The sequence below is a fragment of the Argopecten irradians genome, chromosome 6 (assembly GCF_041381155.1).
Source record: "Argopecten irradians isolate NY chromosome 6, Ai_NY, whole genome shotgun sequence".
In the NCBI taxonomy this organism is placed as follows: domain Eukaryota; kingdom Metazoa; phylum Mollusca; class Bivalvia; order Pectinida; family Pectinidae; genus Argopecten; species Argopecten irradians.
Window position 1 is genome coordinate 20,868,633 of NC_091139.1, and position 24,043 is coordinate 20,892,675.

Consider the following 24,043-nt stretch of genomic DNA (forward strand, 5'->3'; position numbering starts at 1 on the left):
TGTCAAAAAGTCATGAAAGCTTTGAAAGCTTTTTTTGTGTGTACCCGGTATGTGTTTTTGAATAAATGTAATTTTTATTGACAGAACCACCCAGAATTAGATAACCTTAAAAGGAGTTACTATGGCTGGCTTATGGAGACCGGACAAGAGGAGAAAGCAGGAGAGGTATTAACTTACAACGTTAAAAGTTATCATAATGGATCGACCTGATCAGGCTTTGTTTAACTGACTTGACTTCTTGAAGGCTGAATGGTTACTTTTTTTTTTTTTTTTTTTGGGAGTTTATTTTTTGTTTTACTTTAAAAAATATTACCATTATTTCAAATTTTAAAAAAATCCAAAATGCTTTTGAAAATATTATCGTAATTTAGATTTGTTCAGAATGATTAGGAAAGTCAATTAATTTATATTGGAAGGTAAAATACCAAACAGGATATTCTAATGATATGATTTATCACACAGGTGAAGGAACGAGAGGAGGACAACATGGCCGCTATCAATATGTACATGAAGGCCGGACTACCAGCTAGAGCCGCTCGTCTCGCTACAAGTCGCGAGGTAATGATAATTTTTAACACTACGCTGTGTATAATCTTAATACACAGTTTTAAAACTCCAGTTTTTTCAAATGTCTCATCACTTACAGTAATTTAAATTGATATCATTTATATAAATCTACAACACAATTTTATTTTTAATTAGTAATATCAATAAAATTTCCGTTCTGTCCCAAACAGGAACTGATGTCAAATTCTGACCTTATCAGTAGAATTGCTTCTGAGTTGATCAAAGGAGAGCTGTATGAAAGGGTATGTATCATGAATGTCAAATCTAGAATCATATTAAATTCTTCTTCTGCTTTGATATATTTTCCAATTTATGAATTTTCTCTTGATTTACGTATTTTGTCAGTGTTAATCATATATTTATGGTTTGAGCACTAAAAAAGAATTACTAATAGCTAAATTATAGAATAAAAGAATCATTTAAATTTACTTCATTATTATGTTTCCCTACATATATTTCACAACATCAAATTAATTAATATTTCTTATTAAACCCCTAGAAAATTTTACACTGCGTCAATCCTAACCTAGAGGAATGATTGTGTTAATAGAATGTAATATGCTGATGAGGTACATCACTGATGAGGTACATCACTGATGAGGTACATCATGGATGAGGTACATCACTGATGAGATACATCACGGATGAGGTACATCACGGATGAGGTACATCACTGATGAGGTACATCACTGATGAGGTAAATCACTGATGAGGTACATCACGGATGAGGTACATCACTGATGAGGTACATCACAGATGAGGTACATCACGGATGAGGTACATCACTGATGAGTATTTTATGTTATAGGCTGGCGATATGTATGAGAAGATTCACGACCAACAGCGAGCCATGGATTGCTTCAAAAAGGGCCGAGCTTACCATAGAGGTATGTAATGGAATATTTTATATTGGTTGTTTGTTTAGTTACTCTCAGATTTAATATCATGAAAATTAAAGTTGCTACTGCTGTACTGCCAGACAAATTCTATAATCCTGGCCTATTCACTTTCATTTTTTTTCAGCGGTGAAACTTGCCCGGAACTCGTACCCAGCTGAGGTGGTGAAGCTGGAGGAGGATTGGGGAGATTATCTGGTCCAACAGAAACAGCTAGATAACGCTATCAGTCACTTTATAGAGGCTGGGTAAGTAGATACATTCTTGACAAGATCATACTTAAATAGTAGTCTCAGCCTTAAATTTTAGCTTGGGCAATTGACGTAAATTTTAATGGCATCATCTGTGATTTGCCAAGTCATAATTTAAAAATAATTTTTACTTGAGAATGTTATATGATCTTTGGTCAAGTTCAGGCCAGGGCCCAGATAAGAAAGGTCTTTTGATAAGCTTAGATGTCAAAGTTATGATTGCCGATGGAAGAGTTGAACAAAATTCTCGGAATATGTTATTGAATAATAGAATTATTATCACTATCAAATACCATCAATATCATGTTTATTCCAAATATCTATTACATTATGTATGAGGTGATTTAAACACTAATAAAAGATGATTGTCAAATAAAAACTACAGGGCAACAAAGAAAGCTGTGGAAGCAGCCATTAACTCGAGACAATGGGCAAAGGCTGTACAGATCCTGGAACTTCAGGATCCATCTATGTCTGCCAAGTACTACAAGAAGATAGCTGATCATTACGCCACAACTGGGGAACTAGAGGTCAGATTCAAACTTGATTAGATGCTGTTTAGTTTATATTTATTGAAAAAGAAAGTAAAGTCACACACACATATAATCTACTTTTTAATGATAAAGAAGTTTGTTACAGATGGCTGAGCATAGTCTATTGTTTTAATGATAAAGATGTTTGTTACGAACGACTGAACGTATTCTATTGTTTCAATGAGAAAGATGTTTGTTACAGATGGCTGAGCATAGTCTATTGTTGTTATGATGTTGTTATGATAAAGATGTTTGTTACAGATGGCTGAGCGATACTATGTGGAAGCTGGCTGTACAAGGGAAGCTGTAGACATGTACAACAATGCTGGGCGATGGGAGATGGCACATAAGGTCGGTTATTACTATATAGCGCCTTAAATTTGTGGGGTCAATATTTCGCTGATTCCTTTAAGGGACATTTTTGTAGAGGCTAAACTTTGTAGTTTATCGATCCCTACAAATTGTGAATCTTTGCAATACTGTTGTTGTTAGCTTTATTTCACTTGTTCGAGGATTTCAATTGAAATGCCAATATAAAATGTACAGTGAAAATAAACCACTGGCGAAAAATGTACAGTGAAAATAAACCACTGGCGAAAAATGTGTAGTGAAAATAAACCACTGGCGAAAAATGTACAGTGAAAATAAACCACTGGCGAAATGTAGTCGCTATACAGTATTAAATTATAACACGGAATTGTACGCAAGAGCTTCATTTGACCTGGTCTAGTGTTCCAAAGATGCTTTTATAAAGTTAATGACATCTCTAATTACTATATTCACTCTCCCACTGACGTGATTTGTGGTAATCAAACTTATTTTTGTGGGCAAGTTTTAGACATCTTTAAGGATATGTTGGTAAAAACTACTGTACTCTGTTGATCTGTGTTACAGCTGGCATCAGGCTATATGAAGGCAGACGATGTGGGCCACATTGTACATCTCACAGGCCAGACAACTCGAGGAGCAGGGCAAATTCAAGGAGGCTGAAAAGTCAGTTTTTAAATTGTGAAATAAATTGGATATTTTGAAAATTCATCTCCTTTTCCCTTCACAAAATGGAGATTTTTCATTATGATAAATGTTTATTTTTTGAAAACAAAATTGAAAAAATGGATATTTTTGGATGATTTTATGACTATAGCCCACTAAAATATTTGTACTGTGGTAGGAACATTTCTGAAAACATTTCATTATTTCAAAATAATTTCAATTGTTATCTTTATTTAGAAGTATTTTCCTTCTACTATGCAGGTTATATGTAGCTGTGACTGAACCTGATATGGCCATCACCATGTACAAGAAACATAAGATGTATGGAGATATGATTAAGTTGGTGAAAACTCATCACCCCGACCTTGTTCAGGATACACATGTTCACCTAGCAAAGGTAGGTTTGTTTCCTATTAATACAGAAACATAATATTTGACTTAGACAAGTCACTAGATAATACATATATCAAGAAAGAATATAAAATATATGTCACATAATTAGTATGTGTTTTGTTTAAAATGATTAAGTTTAAAATTTAGTCATACAGTCAAACCTCGATGATTCGAACTTCGATGAATCAGATTTCTCGCTGTATCGAACTTTTTGTCTGGTCCCGAATTTCTTCACTATATAACATTACTAACTAACCCATGTATGAATCGAAGTTTTATGAATCGAAGTTCTCGATGTATCGAACTTTTTTCATGGACCATTTGTTATAAAATCATAGGTAACTGACACTCGATGATTCAAATAAAAGTTTACCTGTACAGGTCAGGTATTCGCCGATACCCCGCGGCATGCTGTCACACCTGTCTCGCGACAACGAGATAATTAATATCACTGATCAGGCCGATACCTGGTGCTTTGTTTTTACAAGCTGCATTATCAAATCATTAGTACGGCAAAGATACAGTTAGTCGTGTTTTTTATGTTCGCCGTTGGTAGCGGTTTGTAGAATTTACGGAACGGTAAATAGCGAGCCACATTATTAGTAACTCATCCTCAAAACTTTTACATTGCAAAACTTTGGCATACATACTGGAGCAAATCGATTATTCTAAATTAAAGTATTTTGTAGGTGTTGTAGCGCTTTCGGTTCCCCCTTTTTAGTTTTGTTTTTACAATGTGTTTTCGTTTTTATAATCATTCCGTAATATAAACCATCGCTTAACTAGTCAACAAACGTGCACATGTACATGGGTTAGGCCTAGTACACCTAAGTCTTGTTTATAATATACATGTATTGCTAACGATAGCAATACATGTGATAAAATTGCATACTTCGTTTTTATTAGCTCACCTGGTCCAAAGGACCGAGGTGAGCTTATGGGATACTGCAGCGTTCGGCGTCCGGCGTCTGGCGTCAGTCGTCCGTCAACAATCGACTTCTTCTCCATAACTGCTGGTCGGATTTCAATAAAATTTGACTGGTAGCATCCTTATGGGCTACTAACTGAAAATTGTACAAATGATGGGGCTGATCCCCCGGGGGCCTGAGGGGCGGGGCCAAAAGGGGTCAATTTAGCTATTTCCATATAAACGACTTCTTCTCTGCAACTAAGCATGGGATAGCACCCATAATGCAATGGTAGCATACTTATAGGGTGGGGATTCAAAATTGTACAAATGATGGGGCTGACCTTCGGGGGGGCTGAGGGGCGGGGTCAAAAGGGGTCAATTTGGCTATTTCCATGTAAACGACTTCTTCTCTGAAACTAAGCATGAGATAGCACTCATAATGCAATTGTAGTATCGTTATAGGGTGGGGATTCAAAATTGTACAAATGATGGGGCTGACCTTCGGGGGGGGGCTGAGGGGCGGGGTCAAAAGGGGTCAATTTGGCTATTTCCATGTAAACGACTTCTTCTCTGAAACCAAGCATGGGATAGCACTCATAATGCAATTGTAGTATCGTTATAGGGTGGGGATTCAAAATTGTACAAATAATGGGGCTGACCCCCCGGGGGCCTGAGGGGCGGGGTCAAAAGGGGCCAATTTGGCTATTTCCATATACCGTAAAAACTTGTGTATTTTGCGCACTTTTTCTGTGCAAAAATAAAATTTGAAGTTGGGGGTGCGCAAATTATATTGATAGAGGAGATTTAAAAATTTTACGGGGAAAAAATCTGTCCATTCTGAGGGGCTGACGATCTATGAATGTTGAGGTACCGCTCTGTGTATGGTAGCCATTTTATATGATACAAGGTATTAAAGATTGTAAAAACAATGCCTCACCTATTAAAGTGAATTATCTAAGGCCAATTAAAGTGTTAAGTTATGATCACATTGTCTTGTTTCCATTTGCCCTGAGAATTCAATGGCGACTGAGAGCATGGCTTCTACTGACAGCAAGCGATTATACCCTGTGCACCTCGTAGTATAATGGGACAGCCACAATCAGTGACTTTGGCCGGGTCAATCTAGTTTTACCTGTATTTTTTTAGGGGAGAGAGGCTGTAGAGAAAGTCTGTAGAGAGTGTGTGTGTGTATACACAAACATACGTATACCCCAGCTGCAGGCCGTGTGCAAAAAGTCAAAACACACGTGGGATTTATAAGATGCCTAAACTGACCTATATTTAGGACTTTTAATAAGTGGTTTGCAATTTTATTACTGCAGAATTAACAAGCTACAAGGTTAGTGACATATTCAACCGTATTGATAAATATAATTAGCCATTAGCTTTGCACATGAAACCTTACGTAGGGCCCAGCTGAAGGCCGTGTGCAAAAAGTCAAAAAACACACGTGGGATTTATAAGATGCCTAAACTGACCTATATTTAGGACTTTAATAAGTGGTTTGCAATTTTATTACTGCTGAATTAACAAGCTACAAGGTTTGTGACATATTCAACCGTATTTATAAATATTATTAGCCATCAGCTTGGATCTGGTACCGTACAGGTAGTGAGTTTACTCGCAAGGTGATTGTTGCAAGCTAACTTACGTATCCGCTAGCCGATTGCTGTTGATTGTTAATGATCTCAAACACACTAATTACTTATTGTGACAATTTTAAACAAATAGATTCAAATCTTTTTAAATGGTCCTGATTACTATTCATGTGTAATATCTCAAAGCATTGACATGGGCACGGAGTACGGCGGACCGGACCGCCGATGTTTTAGACATCTGCAAGATATTTTAGTTTCAGGTTAAGGTGGCCAATAAAAGAGAACAAACACGATGCGGTTTTAATATGTTATTTCTTCTTAATACAACACTTCTTTGTGCAAGTTGTCAAGCATTTCAGGGAATATTTTGCATTGAAATTGTCACCTTCATACATCGATTTTGGGACTCCCTGGACATCGTTTTTTCCCAAAATTTTTGATGCGCAAAATATACTGATAGTAGATTTTTTTCAGCATTTTCAGCCCTAAAAAGTACCTGCGCAAATTACACTGGTGCGCAATTTATACAAGTTTTTACGGTAAACGACTTCTTCTCTGAAACTAAGTATGGTATAGCACCCATAATGCAATTTCAGCATCCTTATAGGGTGGGGATTCAAAATTGTACAAATAATGGGGCTGACCCCCGGGGGCCTGAGGGGCGGGGTCAAAAGGGGTCAATTTGGCTATTTCCATATAAATGACTTCTTCTCTGCAACTAAGGATGGTATAGCACCCATAATGCAATGGTAGCATCCTTGTAGGCTGGGGATTCCAAATTGAGCAAATGATAGGGCTGACCCCCGGGGGCCTGAGGGGTGGGGTCAAAAGTGGTCAATTTCCATATAAATGACTTTTTCTCTGCAACTTAACATGGGATTGCACTCATAATGCAATGGTTATATCCTTATAGGGTTTGGATTCAAAATTTTGCAAATGATGGGGCTGACCCCCCCCCCCCCCCCCCCCCCCCCCCCCCCCGGGAGCCTGAAGGTTGGGGTCAAAAGGGGTCAATTTAGCTATTTCCATATAAACGACTTCTTCTCTGCAACTAAGAATGGAAGAGCACTTATAATGCAATGGTAGCATCCTTATAGGGTTGGGATTTGAAATTGTACAAATGATAGAGCTGACCCCCGGGGCCTTAAAAGGCAATAGATGCGAGGTCAAAAAGGTCAATTAGGCTACTATTTTCATATAAATTACTTTGTCTCTGAACCTTTGTATTGGATAGCATATTTGTATGGTATCAATAGCATCATTGTATGGTTGTGATTCAAAATTAAACTTTGGGAGTCAATTTTGCTTATTTTTCTAATTGTCAGATTCTTGTGATAATTACTAACAAAAAACCAGGTGAGCGATACAGGCCCTCTGGGCCTCTTGTTTTGTTTTGTTTGTGGTAAATACAATGATTATAAAGTTTACGAAACGGAGACGACATGTACACAACTAGGCTACCACAGTTGGTCATGGTAAAAAATTCGGTCTAATTTCAACCATGAATAATTCGAAGTCTCGATGTTTCGAAGTTTTTCTGACGGTCCCTTGAACTTCGATACATCGAGGTTTGACTGTATTTCAAAAATAATTTTTAAATTAAAATCAAAACACTTGCGTTTATTAATTTATTTGATTTGTATTCAGCTTCTGGTGCCTTTCCATTGGTGTTTAGGATAATTTGTTTTTAAGACTGAGTGAAAAACAACTATAATATATCATGGTATTTATTGAACAAGTATCAGAATACATTATATGAATAATTAGGACATTGGATCTTGTCTTATATTGATATTGTGCTGGTCTCTTGGTGATGTGTTATTAAAAATTTCTTATTGAAATAAATTTTGTAGGAATTGGAAGAGGAGAACAGTCTACGGCAAGCAGAGCATCATTACCTGGAGGCAGGGGATTGGAAAGCTGCTGTGAATATGTACAGAACGCAAGATATGTGGGACGAGGCTCACCGGGTATGTTACACATGATCAGGACCTCAGGGCCACCAGTGTAGGGGAAACGACCATAAAGATATACATAATGAAGGCCATCAGTGAAGGAAAATTGATTTGGATTATTGATTGACAGCTTGAAATTATATTACTCAAAGACACAATACTCTTTAACTTTTATGTACTCAGATAACATATTTACCACAAAAAATAGTTCAGCATAATTTTTTTTTTACTTAGTAGCTCAAACATTCTAGCTCTACCAGAAGTAAACTTTACATTGTATAACTTAAAACATCTAATAAGTAATGCAAGATTTCCCGATTATAAATGCATTTTGAAACTTTTAGATGTTTTAAAATTATTATAGGTGGCAAAGAATGCTGGTGGGGCTACTGCAGCCAAGCAAGTAGCCTATCTGTGGGCGAGAAGCCTTGGAGGGGATTCAGCTGTCAAACTTCTCAACAAGTTTGGTTTACTGGAGGCTGCTATTGATTATGCAGCAGAAAATTGGTATGAGTTGTTTTTGTTAGATCTGAAAATTGTTATGGGTTGTTTTTGTTAATCCTGAAAATTTTAATGGTTTTTTGTTAATCCTGAAAATTGGTATGGGTTGTTTTGTTAAGTATGTGTATTCATCAATGATAGCTGTGGCCTGCCATGGAGTGAAGGGACATGTAGTTTTATCTTTGTTTGTCCTATCACATTGTACTTTGTTGGCAATGAATTTATTAGCAGGACAACTGAGGTTATGATGGAAAATTGATAAATATAATTAAAGACCAGAGAATAGATAATAAATTATTGATAGATTAACCATTGAAAAAGTGAGATTTACTTTTAATATTACTCAAATTTTACTTACAGTGCATTTGATTTTGCCTTTGAATTGGCTCGCATTGCCATGAAAAACAAGTTACCAGACATCCATCTCAAGCATGCCATGTACTTAGAAGATGAAGGACGATTCGCAGATGCTGAACGGGAGTTCATAAATGCACAGAAACCAAAAGAAGCTGTTCTTATGTAAGTTGAAACTTTATATTTGGAAAACTGGTAATAATGTTTTGAATCCAAGTTGAATTTGTTTTACCTACAATTAGCTCTGTGATGAAATTTGATAATGATGGCATTCTGATACATTTCTTCAAAAGCCAAGTCATCATAATATTATCTAAAGTATAAATGGAACCAGCTAGTTTACTTAGTAAATAAAAGTTTATCAAATTGAATAGTTACTTGATGTTTCTAAGTCAAGAAATTATGTCATACCTGTGTGATTTTATTCCCCCTTATTATTTTTGGATAAATTTTTTTTTTAATTTTTAATTTTTTTTTTGGATAATACCACCATTGTGTAAATGATGATGTATATTTTAGGTACGTCCACAATCAGGATTGGGACTCTGCCCAGCGCGTGGCCGAGTCACATGATTCTGACTCTGTAGCAGACGTCCTGGTAGGCCAGGCCAGATTTGCTTTTGAGGCAAAAGATTACACAAGGGCGGAATCTTATTTACTTCGTGCTCAAAGACCAGAGCTTGCAGTCAAGTATTACAAGGTGAAAATCTGTTTGTGTTGGTGAAATGATAGCATATAAATTAGATCTTTTAATTTCAAATTTAGTTTGACATTATACAAAAAAGTTTCATTCAAAGTACATAATGTTTTCCAGCATCAATCTGTATGTAAAACCTAGTTTTAGTCCTCCTTCATCCCATAGCAGTAAAAAGTAAAATCGTTATATTGTGATATTGCAGGAGTCGGGAATGTGGCAAGATGCCCTGCGGGTTTGTAAGGAGTATGTTCCCCACAAGTTACAAGGACTACAGGACGAGTATGACCGAGAGATGACAGACAAAAACACAAGGTTTCTTTACATCAATTCCAACTCGTATAAGTCAAAGACTAAACTTCAAAGCACAAGAATCAGACATGATTTTATATATGTGGAAATTAGAATAAAAACGGTAAAGTTGCATATTCATAACATTGAATTAAAATCTTTTGAATGTTTGCTATGTATGGTATATTTAACAATTGCTACTCCTAATTTTTACAGAGGGGCTGAGGCTATGGTACAACAGGCCCGTGAGTGGGAGTCGTCAGGGGAGTATGCCAGGGCGATAGAGTGTTACCTCAAGGTTACACCACAACTCACCACCGACAACAACATCATTGAGAAATGTTGGATCAAGGTAAAGGAAACTCTGTAGAACTGCTTTAAAACTAACATGTAGGATACCCGAGTTATGCTTTTATGTCCCGAAGGGTGGGGTAATTAGGTTACAATATAAGCTAATAAAAGTCACTTGGTTTCCTTTTTTAATTTGCATATTAAGCTGCATCTTATTAAGTACTGTTAAATACCCAGAGGACAGAAAATTGAACTATTCACAAATGTATTAGCCAAATATTTAGTATATGTTAGTTATACTCATGTTTTACTATTTTGAACATCAGCTTTAACTTTTACTATCTTATAATATGATATCTATCTCCATCTGTATAATATACGTCAAGATTGAATTATCATGCAGAAATACTACTGATAGCCTTATCCTTCAGGAAAGTTTTGAATTCTGTTGATTACATCATTATGAGTTGGTGGTCTAATACTTATGGTATTTGATCCACAGGCAGGTGAACTTGCAGTTAAATTCCTCGGTCAGAGTAAGGCTCAGACTGTTGTGGAGATTGTGGCACCAAGACTAGCGGAAATGAGGAAACACACAAAGGTAAGGCTTCCTGTTCACAATTGTATTGAGTACATGTAATGTGATACTCTGAAGGATGGAGAAGGCAGCCTCAAATTGTAATGTTACAGCCATGCTACCCCAACTGAGAACGACACATGTATATAAACCCCTACCGCTCTATCGCTGACTTGTATCGTTGTATTGAATGAGTGTACTGTAGCCGTGTTATTTATACACTCAAGTACTGTCACCAAATCCACAGGTAAATTGGTACTGGATGCTACGCTTCGGCCTCTCATCCAGCTTAATGAAACTGATCATGAATGGCTAGTTAGCTTAAACGGTCTATATACCATCAACAATGCGTCTGTATCTACTTAAAAAAAACCACAACAAATATTCTTCAAATGGCATCAACATTCAATTGACTAGTATGTCTTTACTTCAGATATTTTAACAAATCTTCATATTTCTGGTAAAATTGCATATGAAACTCCTTATAGATCTAATAATGCTCATTACGTAGGGAACCGCCATGTGTCCCGGATGCAGGCCTGTGCAAAAGTCAAAACACACGTGGGGATTGATAAGATGGGTTTCTAAACTGTCCTATATTTAGGATTTTCAATAAGTGGTTTGTAATATTATTACAGCAAAACTAACAAGCTACAAGGTTAGTGGCATTTTTAACCGTACTGTTATTTATAATTAGCCTTCAGCATTGCTCAATAATGTAGTGACGTTAAACTCTTTTGTTATTAGGATCTCATGTGCGCACACGAATAAACTAATTTGTTTGGCAACTCACTCTAAGTAACTAGATTATAATATTTTAAATAGTTTCTAATATTGATAACTATTCATGTGTCTAATATCTCCAGACAATGACATTGTAAATGCACCGAGTAATGGGAGCTGACGACTGCTAATGTTTTTGACATGTGCTTTCTGCAAGATATTCTTTCACTAAAAGAAAACAAACACCAATGCAATTATATGATGTTATTTCTTCTAAATACAACACTTCCTTTGTGCAAGTTGTCAAGCATTTTATTGTGAATGTGTTTTGCAATGAAATTACCGACCTTTCTAACATTGAATTTGTGTTTTCCCCGAAAATCTTTTCCCCTCAAATTTTAAATGTGCGTTATATACCGATAGGAGATGTTGTCAGCCCGTAAGAAAAAACTACATGTGCAATGTAACACTGGGGTGTACGTTTCAAAAGTTGTACATTTGTTGTAACATTAAGGATTGTGTTTGGTAGCAGCGAATATTTGCCAAAACGCAGCGTTTTACTCGAGGTCTATAAATATCTTAGCTACACTTGATTCGATACATCGATACAAGTCAGCAGCGGTAGAACGGTAGGGGGTTTAGATACAGCGCTCGTTAAACACTTTTCAATATATCTCCTAACTCTCCCTCTGGGGGCATAAACTGCTAAAAGTTTTGACGCTGTAATATACAATTTTGATTATTTACTCCTATTAACAGCCAGGGTCATTGAAGGCAATCGCCAGTTTGTTTCGCTGGACGGAAACCGGAGCTACCCAAACTAACCACAGAACCACGATCACTACCTGGCAACTGCCCCTCATGGATTCAAAACTCGCGACCCAGAGGTAGCAATGTGGTATTATTCGTACCTTTTTTAACCACTTCGGCCACCGCGCCCCCATTTATCTATAACAAGAAAAAGGACCACGAGCCTGAGTTTCTTGTTTTTTACTATGAAAAAACATTTCTGTCTTTATAGTTATATAAAAACTAGCTAGATTTTGCACCTTAAAGTGTTCATAAATTGGTTGCTTTGAACATTTTTAGAAAAGACTCAGTTTCTGGATTATTGGTGTGAATGCTTAAGATTAACATAATTGGTTTTTCTGAAGAAATCTGTACAAATTTCGACAAATATCATAGACTGATATGAATTATTTTCTTAATTCTTTCAGGCGGGCAGAACTTGACCTCAGGGTTGTTGTGGACCCTAAGATAGAAGCTATTAGACATGTTTATAACAGGGAGGTCTGGATCAAGGCCTAGAAGGGTGGCTTTGGAAGTTAGAAACTAAGGTATTAAATCCACAGGAACGCCGGTTTTGTCTCGATAGTTTGACGGGCTGCGTCTATCTCGTGAGGGTAAGAATTAAGATTATGACTGAGACCGTGTGATAATATTATTGTTTTTGCTGAACAGCCTTGACAAAGCCCTCATTAGACCGATAGGTCCATCCAAGATTTATACTTGAAATTATTAACTAACAAAAAAAAAAAAAAAAAAAAAAAAAGTGGGCATTAAAAAGACCCATCGGTTTGTCTAGAATGCAAAATGTAAAAGTCAGCCTGGTCCCCAATGCAGTTAAGAACCATTCACTTCTTCAATCTCAATACTCATATACCAATGGATATACTGTAATTATAGAACTGGAATTAGAGAATTATTAATTAGGATTACGCTAAATTTAAGTTGTGGAAAAGCCATTTCCATACTCCTTTTGCATACTTATAGAAATATTCTGTGTTTGAAATTTCTGTTGTTGTGTCCTCTATTAACCGTGTTAACGCAGTCATTTCAAATGGTAGTCCTACGTGACGAACGGTCACAATAAGTATCCACTACTTTAGAATCACACCCAAGGAATGGCGAACGCTTGAAGTAAATATACCTTAGAGAACATCCTTCAATTTATTTGATAAGGATTTTAATTATTGTTGAGTAAGCTGATTAGAATCCTTCTGCATCTTTATGTATCGAGTTTTCATATTAATCATCGAACATGTGCAAATATAAAATTGCCAAATTTAGTGTGTGGCCCAAGCAAATTTAACATTCTGCTTGTAGTCTCAGTTTGGCAGAGTGTTGAAATGTGGGTCCGAGCATTGGTTATGTTATCGCCCGCAAATGGGGAATGGGACAAATGTTTACAGGACAGCAAACAACAGGTAAAGCTACTCCGCAACAGGACAGCATTTTTACTGCTGGGACATACAGCATCGCTTCTTATAATGGGCGTACACATGCTCGTGTAAAAAATTTAAAAAAAAAAAAAACAAAAAAAAAAAGATGAAAAGTTCCGCTTAAGAATATGTTTTTCTTCATCATCTCGTGATTGTTTAGGACTCTCTTTTGATAATGTCCTCTTGGGGCACATTGGAACGTCGTCCTTTAAGGATTGCGAGATGTAATCATGTGTTTTTGCTGTACCTTGGACTGGTAAACCTGCTGTGGACGTTTTGGTTGATGCATACAGCCATACGCAAATAATACAGATATTAGATTCGACTGAAAAACCTGGCCTATTTGAATATCTATTTGGACCTTTATATGGTAATGATGCCTCCTACTCAGAATAAAATACACATTATGGTATTGTTGTACAGTATTTTAAGATTTAAAGATTATATTTCATTGACCAGAAGCATCCGAACAGTTCTTCACCAAATATCTTGCCCGTGTAATGCTACTGAAACTGCATTAAAGGAAGGCGACAGCCGCTAAAGCTTTGGTCGATATGTACGACCGCTTATGGAGCGCCGGCAAATGCCCAGGTAAACCAGGGATAAGCAACACCGATAATTTCAATGGTGTTGAAGCTGTGCTAAATGAATAGAAGGTTTCAGTCATACAATCATCCTATGAGAGATCAAGAACTTATTTTCGTAGACTAGACTTCTATTAATCACCAAAGATTTCGTCATTTAGGACATGAAGTTATCATGTATAGATATGCTCATTTTAGCATATTCAAGATAAAAATTGAAAATTTTCCTAGTTGAGTAGATATGAACGACTGTCAAAACAGCATTCGTTAGTATCTACTGTGTAACTATGTTGGTGGGTTTCAGTGGTAAATATACTCATATTTTCTTTTCCCTTATTTGCAGAATTTCAACTTTTACTAAGCGTATATTTAGATGACGATTGTATAAGCACCATCACGAATTTGAACAAACTCGGAATCCTATAGAATATGGGCTGACTCTCAGAGATGTCTTCTATGACTTGGGTAAGTTCTAAATATACCTGAATATATATGTTAATATTTAGAGACATCATTTTTTGCCTTCGCCTCAGAAATTAATTTAATTTTAATTAGGAATTTCATTGGTCCCATCATCCAATCTTATCTATATATTGCCCAATCATTGTTTGTATGAGCATATAGGTTGAAAATCAATAAACATTATAAGTTTTACAACAGCAGTAATCATGCCTTATATTTTTTGGAAGCATTAAATAAAGAGCTTAAGTAAGTGAAAGAAAAATGGGATTGTAAAATTTTAATATTAGACACTAAGAACTCTGTCCATATTCAAAACTGAAAAAGTTGGCAATACTTTAAATCAGACAATATGATATGATCTGATCATGATTGCAAGTATTGTGTTTGTTTTAAATTTCCAGTGTGAAAACATGGGCAAGTCAGAGTGAAAAGTGGTTCGTCGCACCCAATAATGATTTTGAGTGGATGCTTGCTTATAGCTCAACTAACTATGCAACACGGTCGGCGGCGCATGGCTCAACAAATCGCTGGGATAGTGTGGCCACCAAAACTTTCTTCTGGTGTCATTGCTCTGCGACACACAGACATCATACCAGCAGACAAGGCATGTCTACGAATCAGGCATGATGTGTCGGGTAGGTTCCACAAATTACGTGTATCCATTGGGCAAGGGCAATGGCATCATAATATATCCTGTAATTGTTATGAAAATTACGGTTATATCTAACAAATTTATAATTGTTTTATGATAAAAAGAGGATGTGTTTATAATTCCAGGCCCACCAATCAAGAAAACACTGGCGTTTGTGTTCCTGAACCGTTACCTTGATATCTCAGTAGGTGAGTACTTCTAAGTCTGCAAGTGGAAATAGGCCAATCTCAGTGATAATGTTGCTTCCAAAATTTCTTAAAGGCAGAATCATTGTAGTGTATTTTTCCATGATGGGACTTGTGACACACAAACAAACAGAAAAACCAGAAAGCAGATAGAATTAAAGTCTTAGTATACTCTTGCTATCAGTATGAATGAGTACAGAGAATGTATTGTGAATGTAGGCTATAGAGGAAGGATCCCTGGACATGTGTGGACCACAGTGATTTCCAGAGACTGACCATTCCATTTGTAAATACCAACTTCCGGAAAAAAACCTCATCTCACAGTAAATGTATTTGATATATACCCCAGAAACGACCTTACAATTTTATTTTCATCATATGTCTTTTGAGTTGATTTAATGTTTCAAAAGATTGATATAATGAAGACGTGACCTTTCCAATTTTCCATTTTTTATGTCTTTTTAAGTTGATTTTTATATGACTTTGTAATTCAAGATGCCTTTTTTCGGGAAACGACTGTGTACAGTGTATTTAGTAAAATACAACCAGATTTTGAAAAGAATGTTAATTTCATGAGATATAAAAAAGAAAAAATTTCAACTCAACCAAATACTTTTATGTCTATTGGGTCCAACTAGTGAAAATACAGTTGAATCAGGTACCTAAGTGACCAGGCATATTATGGTGGTCAGAGATAAAACATTACACGTTTGTTTTTGAGTTAACAACTGTTTACATTCATTCCAGTGTCATATTGGAAAGACCCTATTGATTACTGAAATACACTTCTCATTCACTTGAATATGTGTAATACACAGTGATGTAAATCAACTGCGGTTCTTGTGACAATATCCTTACTAATTGTAGCGGTTAGAGTTTTATATAATTTGTACTGTTGTGGTATTATTCAGGAGCCAGCAACATGAGGGCATCAGAGATTGAGTGGTACTAGCTGTATCTATGGACCAGCAAAGTAGACACAAGGTGCTCCCCCGTAGACGTGACGGAGGAATGTATAGGACGAGGCCTCACTTAGGTGAGCCCCAGACAACTGGCATTCGATGACCCTCCCATGTGTCATCACAGCAGTATCATAGTAGTATATACGTGAGTTGTTAATATCACACCACCTTAGTTCTTAAAATATGACCAGTTATCACCCAACAAGTCTGAATTTACTGCAAATTTTGTATTAATGATTTTTAGAAGAGTATCTATTATTTTTGTCTTTAGCTGAAATAGCTATATTGTTAACATTATTATCCTGATTGTTAGTTGTCTCCCCTGATGCTGGATTGACACCATTGTATCTTTTAGTAGTAAAGATTATTTTCATGAAATCTTTCTGTTTTCATATGTATGACTTAATCTATTTTAAAGGATGTTAAAATTTGGAAATATTAATCATGATATTTATATCAAAACAATAATTAATGTTTTCAAATGATCTTCATTGATATTTTAATTTTAGTTTGCATCAGTACGTATTTATACATGGGGTCAAAGGTTACATAATATTCCCTAGTTTGGTAGTGTAAAAGTACATGTTATGTGAGTTTGAGGACTGTAAAATACATACATACTACAATAAGTGAGCAGACAAGCTTAGGACTTTAGTTTGTTTTGTTAACAGGTTACCCCTGTGTTGAGAAACCAGCTAGACTTCAAACAGGCAGGAAAAGTTGCAAACAAAGATGATTGGAACAAATTCTTAATGGCTTACAAAGGTAAGTTCATGTGGCCTTATATTGACATATTAAATGTAAGGAAAATGCCTCAGTACAATAGTACAATTATATCAAATATTTTGGTGAGTCAGATTTGTTTGGTTTTCTTGAAAAATGCAACTTGGAATGGAAATGATTTGTCAATGGCTTATAGAAGGTGCTCTGAACAATTTTGATGAATTTTAAATATTTTAAACTGTGGATTTAAGTTTGTTATAAAAAGTTTTATGGAAATCAAATTCTTATCTATAAGTTAAGGTAGATCTACTTGATGTTTGATCCAAAGGAATGAATTCTATAATTTGAGACAAATGATTTTATATGTATTTGACATGCCGTTTAAAATAATTGTAGTAAAAAACGACTTTGACATAATGTTGACTTACAAAAACCATTCCTTTAGACGTTGTTTCAAATATCGATGGTATTGGGTGAATCAGCATATTGTGCATATTAATTTCTGAAAATGTCTTTTGTGTTGTGTTATCGGTTTTCACACAGCACAGAGCTCCAAGATGTCCTCAAGTTATTGGGGTTTGGTGTGGAGCTATCCCCCAACCCTACCTACTCCTTCCAGTGATTCAACAAACACTATTCTAGATGTCACTATCATCCACATTTGAATCTTACATTCTTTAGATCTCTGCAGAAGTAATTCCCTGGTCTCAAAATATTCCGTTTTCTTCAAGATATGTTGCATTTTGATTTGATACTTATGAAAGTGAAACCTAAGGATATCAACAACATTTTCTTCATATGCCAATAACTTTGTGTGTATGTTAGAAGTGTTTAATCATCAGATATTATGTGCTCAGCTATATCTATTGAACAATACAACCTGACGGCATGTATCAGGATGTTCCAGTCTTTGCAAAAGCACTCAGCAGTCATAATTAGCATGTGCATCTCTATTCAGATCTGTGGTAAATGTGACATCCACCCTTGCTCTAGTATCTCACCATGTCCAACATCAATAGAAAGCCGTATAGGCTTGTTTCAGATGTATAGTAATATTTACATGTATGGTTAAGTAATCAGTATTAGAATTTTTGGAATGATACATAAGTTTACCAATGCAAGTCCCCCCCCCTCCCAGTTGCCACCCTGTTACATATATTAGAAACATTTTGTTATTAATCGGAAATCTGAAAAGAAACAACTTTTTATAACATTGGTAAGCTTAAAATACCTTGAACAAGTTATGTTTCAGGGTGTTTGAACCTATGTTATTTCAGAGAGATTTGTTTTATAAAATATTGTTATTACCAGTAATAATTAAAAGATATTTTAGAGGCGGTCAAGTTTAAGAATACCTTGACGCAGTTTGTGTCTTATGGTGTTTTGACTCGGTCAATATCAACGATTTTTATTTATAGAAAACTATCTGTTATCACAGAAAATAATGTATAATCAACGATTTTTATTTTATAAGAAACTATCTGTTATCACAGAAATAATGTAATTGTTTAGAACAGTAGTCAAATATGCTATTACCTTGGACTAGGGTCGTGTCTTGAGATATTGTTAGAAGTCCATATAGAAGCCACAAGTCACTGTTTTTTATCAATTTTGTGGTTTATAATCCTGGGACAGAGATTTTTGAAACTGTAGATTGAGAATGATTTGTATTGGGATTAACGTTTTTGATAGATCTTTATAAACTAGAAATTATTTATCATTAAATTTCAATTACTTTTCTTAATTGATGAAAAACAAATATCAAAGTGATACATATACTAAGTAGACTGTGATATCTTATAAGAGAAATCGCAACTGATCTAGTCTGAGATAATAAGCTAAATTATTAAATTGCTAAATTGACTTTTTGGCTGAAGATTCTCTTTTCCAAATAATTTAACTGTGAGAATGTAAAGTGAGAAATGCATTTTTTTTCCCCAGTTATATAAGTGCTAATTTATTCCGTCCCATATAGAATCTCCAGATTAAGCTCCAAGCTTTGAGGTGAAGAAAATTCAATTTTTTCGTTTTCTTTTCTGAGTCTGAGATTGACTTAAAACATTCTTTATTTATTCATGATATTTCTATTTATAGAATAAATGTAAAAAATGTCTTCTTACTAAATGTTTCGCTTTTGTTTCATCCAAGACTCGAGTTTCAACTTCAACCGATAGCAAGAGTGTTAAAGGAGTCCAAAACAATAGTTTCACAAAGCCCTCTTTCCTCTGGCGTGTTGTGAATTCCAGTATAGGCCAGTTGTCAGACCCGCCAATAGCGCACATAAACTCTCATACCACAGTGCCTTATAGTCCCATCTAAGCAAAATTAGACGTATAATTCCACTCCAGCTACGATTGCACCTAAACACAACACGACAATACAACACTTGTAACTGGGCCTGTTCATAGAGCGTAAACGTCCAACCAAACCAAATAGATACAAGCCTTTTAGAAACACAGCGACTTAAAGTGGACATGGGCCTTAAGCACAATGACACTTATAATGGATGACCTTTAGACAGTGGCCACTTATAGTGATGGGCACTTCTAGACATATATGGGCAACTTATAGGTGGATGACATTTCTAAGACAGTGGCACTTAAAGTGGATGACTTTTAGACAGTGGCCACTTTATAGTGGGATGACTTTAAGACAGTGGCACGTTATAGTGATGAACTTATTAGACAGTGGCACTTTATAATGAATGACTTTTATAGACAATGGGACTTAGATAGTGGATTACTTTTTAGACAGGGGGCACTTATAGTGGATGACCTTTAGACAGTGGCACTTTTATAGTGGATGATCTTTTAGAACAGTGGCACTTATAGTGGATGAACTTTTAGACAGTGGCACTTATAGTTGGATGACCTTTAGACAGTGGCACTTTATAGTGGATGACTTTTAGACAATGGCACCTTATAGTGGATGACCATTAGACAGTGGCACTTATATTGGATGACTTTTACGACCAGTGGCATTTATAGTGGATGAACCTTTAGACAGTGGCACTTATAAGTGGATGCACTTTTAAGACAGTGGCACTTATAGTGGATGACTTTTTACAGACAGTGGCACTTATAATGAATGACTTTTAGACAATGGACTTAATAGTGGATTTGCTTTTAGCACAGTGCACCTTAATATCGGAAGCCATTAGACAGTGGCACTTATAGTGGAAGACTTTTAGACAATGGCACTTTATAGTGGATGACTTTTAGATCAGTGGCACTTATAATGAAATGACTTTTAGAACAATGGGACTTATAGTGGTATTCACTTTTAGACAGGGCACTTATAGTGGATGACCTTTTAGACAGTGGCACTTATAGTGGGATGACTTTTTAGACTTGGCACTTGTAGTGGATGACTTTTAGACAATGGCACTTATAGTGGATTACTTTTAGACAGTGGCACTTATAGTGGATGACTTTTAGACAGTGGCACTTATAGTGGATGACCTTTAGACAGTGGCACTTATAGTGGATGACTTTTAGACAATGGCACTTATAGTGGATGACTTCAGCGAATCGTTTTTACATTCAGAGTAATCACGAATTAACCATATTCCAAGAAACGTATTTGTAATAGGATTGATCTCAATGGGAGGAATCCTAGGGAAAAGAGGAATTAAGTCCATGGAGAAAAAAAATTCTTCTGGATAAATGGAAGACTAAACCTTATTATGGAGTCGAAAGAGTCTTGCATGAAGAATTTGACCAATGTTTTAGAATTCCTTTATATAGAAGACGAAGTCATGACAGGGGTAGGATAACCTATGAGTTTTCTCATCGTCGGTTACTCATGTTATCAGCCTTTTTGATTGGTACTTTTTTCAGGGAAAATCCAGTACGGAGGGGAAGTTGTTTTCCGTGTCTACCTAAAGCACCACGAACAAAACAATAATATCCCACAGCATTTCAATTTTCAACAAACCCTTAGGCATCGAAATAAGAAACAATCACTTTTGGTTTGCTAGAATAAACAAGTTTTCACGGATGTATAAGATGTTCATGAAAAATCGCAAGGATTCCTGTTTACGAATATATAGTTCAACAAGTTGATATAGGCTGCTCATAGCATGGGGTATTTTTTGACGCCTTAAACACTTATATAATGTAAATTACCTTATAAAATCAAGTGGTCTTTGTCACCAAAATAACATTTTTAATGTGTAATTACAGACCATTCCTAAGCAGCAATTGTGTCCGATTAGCAAAACATTATGATTGGCTATGCCCAACTTATTGATATAGAAAAGTTGGATGGAACCAAATCTTGAGTGTGGAAGGCTTGGACTAAATGATTTTCAACAAATTAACATACTATCTTACGACCGATGTGTATCGGACGAATTGATCCGGGTCGCTATGAGAACAATAATGTGGAAAGCATGGGTCAGAATGACTTTGCAGCATAACAGCAAAGGGCGAAAAAAAAAACACTCAAATATTTTATGTCATAGATTGTTCAACCCTGTGACGGATATCTTGATGCCAAATTGATGACAATTGGAAAAGAATACGAAACTGTTTCCAAATTGCACTCTGAACCACAGTCTTGAATATTTCTTTAGGTGCTTAACCCATTACCGTCAATAACCACAGATTTTACCTTTATTTAAGCAATTCGAATCTTTGATGTTCAGTTAATAGGGAGTCAGCAAAGATAAAATCTTTTTAGCACTGAATCTGCTTTCAAATGTATGTTGTTGCTCAATCTATGTGACAACGTAGGAACATTAATCGACTTCACACACATTACTCGGCCTATTCCTAATTTGTATTTATTTCAGTTGTGATTTTTGGTTTATCACCTGTTTATCGAAACCTAATCAAACGATTTAATTTAAATCCGAAATGTTACCAGAACACTTACCCTAACTCAAAGAATGTGTATAATATAACTCTGTATAGCAAAATAGCTTAAAATCCATATGAAAAACACAACAACAACCAACAGAAACACATACAGTCTAAGTTCTTTCCATGTCAGTGTGGTCACTATTGGTTTACCATTTTGATAATATACCGTCAGCACTTTTGACACGGACGTTTGCTGAAAAAGGGAATCGTGACAATTGGGACGCATCACTGGTTTAAAAAAGGGAACAATTCACTCAGGCTAATTCTTTTTACATAACCAAGAAGTGAAATATGACATAATTGATTGTTTCTATATTTTCTATGAAACAAATAACGTTAAAACGTTGACAATATTCCACGTCATTGCTAAGTTTTTTAATTAATTATCGCTGAAATAATCAAAGCGTTGATCAATAACGAAGTATGCAGGTGAATATGGACGCTGTACCTAATATACCCGAGCCAAATCACGCACGTTAAAAACAAATGAACTACCTAACCACTGCGAAGGTGATAAAATGATTTTGAGGCAAGATAATTCACCTAATAAGGTAAACAAACTATTGTCAGAGCGATTTGAGCAGTTATAGACAAAAGTTGCATTACTCTACGAGCAAGGGACAGGGTTCGGCATACAAGATGTTCGACCACAATGTGTAATGGCGGACAACGAGCGAGTTTGAAAATTTCACACACATGTCACCACCATGGGGTTTTCAGGCACATCACAGTAAAACCGACTGATCTAAATTCCATTAGAACTGGGTTTTTTCCGATATATGTACAAATGTTAATGTTCTCTTAGAATGAATTGTCCCTTTAAAGTAAACATGTATATTAAAAAAAAGTGTTGTAGGGTCATAATGTTGGTTTCAGTTAGCGTGTATTATGTATTGGTACTTTCGCTTTCCTTCATTGTTCAAGGAAGTTAATCTTACACCGTATGACTATCAATCGACGTTCAGTTCGACCTTCACCTGGGTTGAGAGTCCTTGATATTTCTGTAGACGCCGGTAGGGTAATAGACCGCGTCTAGTCGTGTTTGCTGTGAAAGAGACGATTACTGAAATGATAATATTTGTGTGAGAAATAAAACACAAGTTACAAGAACTAATCAGTTGGTAGTAGACTAAAGGTTACACATTGTGCACACGGTGTGAACTACGAGTGGACACGGAGTGCACGAGGTTTAGACTACAGGTAGACACGGAGTGCACGAGGTTTAGACTACAGGTAGACACGGAGTGCACAAGATTTAGACTACAGGTAGACACGAGTGCACTACGTGTGAACACGGTGTCCACTACAGGTGGACATCGTGTCCAGGTAAAATGTCCACTACATCCAGACCACAGACAGACTAGATGATGTGCCACAGAGATATGAGAAAAAATGTATTTATTCTGCAGTCTATATGGACTTTGACAGATAGAAAATATCAGAAACATTTATTGCGATCAGAAACATAATATTTATTGCAACATAAAAATTGCCGTTAATTACTGGAAATCATTCGTACTGTAATGTTTATTTGAATAGATACATATAAAGTAAAATGTATCAATATATATTATCATACAATTTAATTTATAAATAAGGACGTTTATTAGAAGTTATAAAAGCAAATTAAACTGCGTTGCAAATTAACTGCGTACGGTAAACCACGTTTCTGGTTATGTCTCATCAATGGATAGTTCAAGTCCGCATTTTCCCAGGAAAAAATATTTTTCTTAGCTAGTGATATGTAGTTTAAAGATGAAATTCTTTTTCGAATGCATAAAGTGATGAACCTTGCGTGAAGTAAGATTTTCAGTGTAAGCAAATCGTCGCCAAAGAGATATTTTGATCGGCAAAATATTTT

General features: G+C 35.8%; 1 protein-coding gene across 1 annotated transcript in view; it reads left to right on the forward strand.

Annotated features, from left to right (window-relative positions):
* LOC138325295 (intraflagellar transport protein 172 homolog) overlaps positions 1-24,043 on the forward strand; it is a 71,855-nt gene that overhangs the window by 16,029 nt on the left and 31,783 nt on the right. The window contains exons 22-28 of the mRNA XM_069270851.1: positions 85-165; positions 463-558; positions 738-809; positions 1,376-1,454; positions 1,591-1,711; positions 2,100-2,244; positions 2,509-2,598. Of these exons, the coding sequence (XP_069126952.1) occupies positions 85-165; positions 463-558; positions 738-809; positions 1,376-1,454; positions 1,591-1,711; positions 2,100-2,244; positions 2,509-2,598 (684 nt within the window). The remainder of the gene's footprint in view (positions 1-84; positions 166-462; positions 559-737; positions 810-1,375; positions 1,455-1,590; positions 1,712-2,099; positions 2,245-2,508; positions 2,599-24,043) is intronic.